This window comes from Dipodomys ordii, unplaced genomic scaffold, assembly GCF_000151885.1.
Source record: "Dipodomys ordii isolate 6190 unplaced genomic scaffold, Dord_2.0 Scaffold34, whole genome shotgun sequence".
In the NCBI taxonomy this organism is placed as follows: Eukaryota; Metazoa; Chordata; class Mammalia; order Rodentia; family Heteromyidae; genus Dipodomys; species Dipodomys ordii.
Genome location: NW_012267250.1, coordinates 15,626,994 through 15,634,622, shown reverse-complemented (window position 1 = coordinate 15,634,622; position 7,629 = coordinate 15,626,994). Strand labels below are relative to the sequence as shown.

At 39.1% G+C, this 7,629-nt stretch overlaps 1 protein-coding gene across 1 annotated transcript in view; it reads left to right on the top strand.

Moving 5' to 3' along the window:
* Positions 1 to 7,629, top strand: part of Ppa1 (pyrophosphatase (inorganic) 1) — a 28,822-nt gene that overhangs the window by 11,144 nt on the left and 10,049 nt on the right. The window contains exons 4-5 of the mRNA XM_013017061.1: positions 3,224 to 3,310; positions 4,546 to 4,672. Of these exons, the coding sequence (XP_012872515.1) occupies positions 3,224 to 3,310; positions 4,546 to 4,672 (214 nt within the window). The remainder of the gene's footprint in view (positions 1 to 3,223; positions 3,311 to 4,545; positions 4,673 to 7,629) is intronic.

The following is a 7,629-nucleotide window of genomic DNA, read 5'->3' as shown; positions in this document are numbered from 1 at the left end:
CATTGTGTATATATACCACATTTTCTTGATCCATTCATCTACTGAGGGGCACCTGGGTTGGTTCCATATCTTCCCTATGGTAAATAATGCTGCAATAAACAATCGTGCTCGTAGCTTTAGTGTGGCCTTGTTTGTGATCATTTGGGTAAATGCCCAAAAGCGGGGTTGCTGGGTCATAGGGGAGCTCTATGTGGAGTCTTTTGAGGAACCTCCATACTGCTTTCCAAAGTGGTTGAACAAGTTTACACTCCCACCAACAATGTAGTAAGGTTCCCTTCTGTCCACATCCCCTCCAGCATCTGTTGTTATTAGAGTTCTTGACTACAGCCATTCTAACTGGGGTGAGGTGGTATCTCACAGTGCTAAATTTTATTAAGAGAGTGTATGGTAGTATTTGAAAGAACTGATTTGGGAGCTGGTAGAGTGCTCAGTGGTAGAGTGCTTGTGTCACATGCATGAGGCCCTGGGTTCCATTCCTCAGAACCACATAAGCAGAAAAAGCTGGAAGTGGCATTGTGACTCAAGTGGTAGACCGCTTGCCTTGAGCTGAAGAGCTCAAGGACAATGCCCAGGCTCAGAGTTCAAAAGAAAAAGAACTGATTTGTAGCTAGATGTGATACATGTTTTTAATCCCAGCATTTGACAGATGGAGGCAAGAAGACTTTGAGGCCATCCTGAATTACATTGTAAGTTTCAGGGGAGCCTAGGCTACAGAGTGAGCTTCTGTCTTGTAAATAAAAAAACTAAAACAACACAAAAACCTGGTGTTTGGAGCCAGATGTACATGTCTCTTTCTATTTTCAAAGATTTTTTTAAAATTAATATATTATTTGAACAGGGTGGAGAGTTCATTGTAGCATTTCCATACGCATACACAATGTGCCCTGATCAAACTCACTTCTTCCCTTTCTTGCTCTCATCCTCCCTCCCTCTGTGTGTCCTTTTTCCTTTTTGAGATATAAATTAATACTGAGTTTGTATAGTTATTATAGAATAAAGCACCTAGTTTCTGCATTTCACATAGTAATTGATTTCTTCCTATTGAAGTAGAGCTCTTTGTGGCAAAAGTGTTGGTGAAACCTGGAGTTGGAAGGAGAGCTGAATTGCTTACCATTTTATCTCAAGTGCAATGATCAGTTGTCATAGCAGGTTCTTATTTCATGTTTGAGTGAAGACTCTTCTAGAATCACACCTGTTTAATTGTTTTGGTTAGGCTAATGCTGTAGTACCTAAACTACATGCAATTTAGTTTTTTCTGGTTTCTAAGTGCTTTGTTTATTCTCCATTAAGTGAAATTGTTAAGTAGAATTTTCTTGTGGAACAGCTATTAGAATATAGGTCAAATTGATCTAAGCTTGTGAGTAATCACAAAGTCATTTTTCTGCCTAATTACAGCACTTAGCCTTGTACTTCTGATTTAGTATTTTGTTTTGAAGTATGCCCCTACGGGAAAACATCACTGAAATATTTACCCTTCTGTAGCTTGTTCTGTCTTACTGTTTGTTGGCTTTGTGAGTCCTCCTTTATCCTTCTTCACTTTTATCTTTCTTCCTTCACTCCTGATGAGTCAAAGAAACTCAAGTCATAAGAATATTCTGACTGGGGAGAAAACCTGAACAATAGCGGCATTTTAAACCTAGCTTCCTGGCAAACACAGCCTCAGTTCTTTTGTAAGATGTTTTGGGAGGATTCTGCTTTGCAATTTAGCAAGGAAGGAAAACCAGTCATTTAAGCTTCAGAAAAACCTGGTTAAACTTTCCAGTCTTGGCTCCTGGCCAGCTTTTAACATCAATGCTTTTAACATCAGAACATATTTCCATTTTAGTATCACAGCTTCTAGTCTGTGTTTTAGAAATTGGTCATAAAGAAAAGCTAATTAGTAGAAAATAGTAAGTGCCCGGAAGAGTTCAAAGGTTTTCCTTTTGGTTGGGAGATTGGAATCCTGGGCCTTGTGCATTTAAGAATACTTTACATAACCAGTCCTTAGTTGTTTGCAGATCTTGGTCCTGGTGCTTGAACTAAGGACCTGAGCACTATCTCTGAGCCTCTTTGTGCTCTATCACTTTAGCCACAGCTCTCCTTCCAGTCCTTAGTTTTTGTTGTTGTTATTTTGGTCATGGGGCTTGAACTTAGGGCCTGGGCACTGTCTCTGAGCTTTGTTGCTCAAGGCTAACACATTACTACTTTGAGCCACAGCTCCATATACAGTTTCCTTGTGGCTAATTGGAAATAAGGGTCTCATTGCCTTTCCTGCGGACTGACTTTGAACTTTGATCCTCAAATCTCAGGCTCTTGAGTAGTTAGCATTAGTAGTAGTAGTAATGCTAACTAGTGCCCCAGCCTTGTTTCTTTTTGTTTGTTTGTTTTGTTTTTTTGAGACAGATTCTTGTTAGGCCAACTGCATGCTCCCCTTACTGAACCCATAGTGGAATTATAGGCATGAGCCACTGAGCAGTTTTCTTTTGCTATTTTATGATTGTTATTTTGGTTGAATTGGGTTTTGAATTCAGAGCCTCATGCAGGCTAAGCATATGTTCTGCTGCTGAGCCACACCATTAGTCCTTTTTGCACTGATTTATTTTGAGACAGATTCTTACTTCTTGTCCTATGGACTATGATCTGCCTATTGTATACTTCCCATTTGTAGCCCTGATGACAAGCATGTGCCACCATGCCCAACTTACTTTATTGACATAGATTCTTGAGATCTTTTCCTTTCCTTTCCTTTCCTTTCCTTTCTTTCCTTTCCTTTCCTTTCTTTTCCTTTCCCAGCCCCTTAAGTAGCTAGGATTGTAAGTTTGAACAACTGGCAACCTTTATTTGTTTATTGATTGTGTGTGTGTGTGTGTGTGAGAGAGAGAGAGAGAGTGTATGTGTATGTGATAGGATCCTGTTATTTAGTCTAAACTGGCCTGGTACTCAGATACTCCTTCCTCAGCCTACTGAGTGCTGGAATTATAGGCATACCCAGTGTAGTTTGGGTTTTCTTGTTGTTGTTCTAAAAATAAGATCATTGTTTTCAATCTTAAATTTAGTTAAGCTATAGTATTTAATTGAAATAATTATATATAATTAAGATTCTTAAACATAATGAACTTAAAAATGAGAAAAAATAGGTGAATTTATAGTTTTGTAGAAAGATTGACTGGATTTTGTCCATCATCAAGATCCCCTTTGTCACCAGAATGTATAGGAATGATGTAACCCTTGTTTTTTTTTTTAGACATGGGAAGACCCAGGACACAATGACAAACATACTGGGTGCTGTGGTGACAATGACCCAATTGATGTTTGTGAAATTGGAAGCAAGGTAATGAAATCTGACATCTTTTCTGTAGTGTAAGAATACTGTGAATAAAACCTATGAATATTACAGAAATATTGATGGTTCTGGGTGATTTCATTCTAAGCATTCATAATTGTCATTTTCAAGCCTAGTCTGGAAAAATGTGCGTGTATATATAGGGTTGAACAGGGAGACATGCTCTATACTACTTTAGAAGACAGATAAATAGTCCATAGGTAAAAGTACCTGGAAGCACATTTCAAATTGGCATGAGATAACCCTTGCAGAAGGGTTTGGTATGACCTGTGAACTGACTCAAGCCAAATAACCTCTTTGCTTGGAGGTTTATGGTAGGGATTCTTCTATGAAGTAGGGCTACTATGAGATTCTGATTCATTATATCTTTATATCTCTCTTAGGGTCAGGAAAAAACAATTAAAACCAAAATTGTCATTATTTTTTTTAACTCTCAAGTTTTTTTTGTTTCATTTTATTATGCTTTGTTGGGGAGTTAGGCTAATGGTCAAACCCACGGCCTAATGCATGCTAGGCAAGTTAAGTTCTCTTTCACTGAGCCACAGTCCCAGTCATTAAGTCAAAGTTGATTTTTTGTTGTTGATTTTTATTTTGGTTGGGGGGGGGGGGAGGTTGGTTGGTTGTGGGGCCTAGGTGCTGTCCCTGAGCTTTTTTCCTCAAGGCTGGTGCTCTACTACTTTGACCACAGTGCCACTTCCAAGTCAAAGTTTTAAGGACAGACTAGGCATTATGACTGGCCTGACTCAGGGTCTTCTATAAGATAAATGGTAAACAGTTCACATTAGGAATGTGGAACCAGCTGGTGGCTCTTCCCTGTAATCCTAGATACTCAGGACTCTGAGACCTGGAGGATTGAGATTCAAAGCCAGCCTGGGCAGAGTATTTGAGACTCCTTTTTTTTTTTTTAATTTTAATTTCATTGTCAAGATGATGTAAGAGTGATTACAATTACGTGAGTAAGATAGTGATTACATTTCTTGTCTAGCTTGTTACCCCCTCCCTCATTTTTCTCCCTCTTTCCCTCCCCCCAAACCCCTCACCAATCTTCCATCTTAATAGCACTAATGAAGCATATGCTTGTCTAGCTTTTGAAAATGTGCTTCAAGAACTATCTTTAAATGTATAGAAATTTGACAGTTTTATTTCCTACTATCACCAAATAAAATTTTCATCCCCAAATTTCATTCTGAGGCATTTCCTTAACTGTGTTTGTTGAATCTTAGGTATGTGCAAGAGGTGAGATAATCAGAGTGAAAGTTTTGGGCATATTGGCTATGATTGATGAAGGAGAAACGGACTGGAAAGTTATTGCCATTAATATGGATGATCCTGATGCAGCCAATTACAATGGTAAGTATATCTGAAGACTAGAATCTAATTGTTTTGTGTTGTTCTGGTGATACTGGGATTTTAACTTAGGGTCTACCTCTGAGTTCTCCTGCTTGAGCCACACCTACAGGCCAGAAGTCCTTTTAGGCTTATCCTATAATGATAAAATTGTAAGTCCTGCTAGGTAATATTGCCAGGCACCGGTGGCTTATGCCTATAATCCTAGCTACTCAAGAGGCTGCGATCTGAGGATCCTGGTTCAAAGCCAGCCCCGACAGGAAAGTCCGTGAGACTCTTATCTCCAATAAACCACTCAGAAAACCAGAAATGGCTCTGTGGCTCAAGTGGTAGAGTGCTCAACTTGAGCTGAAAAGCTGAGGGATAGTGCTCAGGCCCAGAGTTCAAGCCCCACAACTGACAAAAAAAGAAAAAAAAGAAAAATGAAATGTAAGTCCCTGCCTTAGAGTGGAGAAGCAAGGTAGCTGACAACACTGTTAGTTCCAACACTGATCTTGAGGTTAACTAAATAACTCGTTGTTCCAGGGGGGGGAAAAGTTGGTAGTTTGAATTTATTGTTTTTACCCCTTCTCCATGTTAGCTTTCACTTACCATGTTTTGTTTTTTTGCTTTTTTTTTTTGATTGGGTGTGGAGCTTGTACTCAGGGCCTAGGTGTTATCCCTGATCCTCTTTGTGCTCAAGGCTAGCACTCTACCACTTGAGCCACACTGCCACTTCCAGTTTTCTGAGTGGTTAACTGGAGCTAAGAGTCGCAGTGACTTTTCTACCCAGGCTGGCTTTGAACCGAGATCCTCAGATCTCAGCCTCCTGAGTAGCTAGGATTACATGTGTGAGCCAACAGTGCCCAGCTCCCTTGTTTTTAATGACAAAATTCACATAACATTAAAATTCACCATTCCCTGTTTTAAAGTATACAGTTCATTTGTGGTACTTTCCAAAATGTGCACCCTTCTAGTTCATAGCACTACCTATCCCTTCTCTGAGACCCTGGCCATCACTAGTCTGCTTTATGTCTCTTTGGATTTGCTGTTTTAGATACTTCATGTCTATGGTCTTGTATAATATGTGGTCTTTTGTGTCTGGCCACTTTCAAAGTTCATCTGTGTTACAGAGTATATTGGTGTTGCTTTTTCAGGCCAGATATGGATATGGCACATATTATTTTTTCTGTTAATCAGCAATACACAGCTCGGTTGTTTGAGCTACTATGAAAAATGCTACTGTGATTCTTCCCATACATGTTTTTGGGTGGACATGTTTTAACTCTCTTGGGCATATACCTAAGAGTAGAGTTTTGGAGTCAATGGAAAGGCTTTAACTTTTGGAGCTGCCAGACTATTTTCCAAAGCAGTTATACCTTTTTACCTTTTTGTCAGCAGTGCATATGTATTCCAATTTCCCCACAGCCTTACTGGCCCTTGTAAATTATCTTTGATTATAGCCTTCCCAATGGGAGTTTTTCACGAAGTATAGTTGTATCTATTTTTTTCTTTTGTTTATAGTGTTTTGTTGGTGATGGTATAACTAAGAAATGATTGCCTAATCCAGGGTCATGAATATTTAAACTTAAGTTTTCTTCCAAGACTTTTATTTAACTTTGGCAGTGAAGTCTTTGATCAATTTTTTTTTATGTTGTTTTGTTTTCTTACAGTGCTGGGGTTGTAATCCATGGCCTTGCACATGCTAGGCAAATGCTTTAACACAAGCTACATCCTCAGTCCTCTTTGATCTTTTTTTAGTTACTTGTTCTGGGTGTGGGGCTGGGAAGGTGGCTCAGTGGTAGAGTGCTTGATTCGCATGCATGAGGCCCTGGGTTTAATTCCTCAGCACCACATAAGCAGAAAAAAGCTGGAAGTGGCACTGTGGCTCAAGTGGTAGGGCGCTACCCTTCTGCTGAAGAGCTGAGAGACAGCTCCCAGGCCCAAGAGTTCAGCCCCCATGACCAACAACAACAAAAAAAGATTTTTCTAAGTGGCATGAAATAGGAATATACCTCTTTCTTTTGTATATGGATATTCAGTTGTCACAGGAGCATATATTGGAAAGACTTTCCCTTTTTGAATTATCTTTGTATCCATGTTGAAAATTAATTAACCATAAATGTATGGTCTATAATTTGATTATTTACATTTTATGACATTTGTCTTGATTCTTTTCATTTTAATCAATTAGCTACTTAATTACTTTTGTGTTTTGGATTAGACTCCCACCTCAAGCTTGCTAAGCACACATATTACCATTGAACTACACCCCTAGTTCTATCAAGATTCTTATATTTGGTTGCTTCTAATTAATGTTCTACTCCATCTAAGTATTACATTAGTCTTCTAAAATCAGTATCAGTAGAGTTATCTCTAGAGTCTCTGGGGGTAGGGGAATGCATTTTCTTGCCTCTTTTAACATCTGTTGCTTGTCCCCTTTGCATTCTTTCCATTAGCTGTTCAGTTGTGTCATTTGTGATAAACCAGTATACTGTTTCCTCAGTTCTGTGAGCTGTTCTAGAGATTATGAACCTAAACAGAGAATGATGGAGTTGGGAACTTGAAGTTATAGCTACAGAGTCAGAAATACATCATCCTGTACTTCTGAATTTATTTATTCAGTCCCTGGCCTTCCGAGACTAAGGCCTTTAGTTTGCGGAATCTGATGCTAACTTTAGGTAGCTAGGGAAAGAATTATTAAACATCCAGTTGGTATCTAAGTTCTTTGAAATGTACCAGTGTTGAAAAATATGCTAATTCACTCTTAAGTTTTCAATACTTTAGCAATACTATAATAGAAAGCATATCATTTAATTACATAGATCACGAATTGGACCAAAGCCATCTTTGTTTTTTTTTGGGGGGGGGTCCGGTTGTGGGGCCTGAACTCTGGGCGTGGGCGCTGTCCCTCAGCTCTTCAGCTCAAGGCTGGCGCTCTACCACTTGAGCCACAGCACCACTTCCGGCTTTTTTCTTTT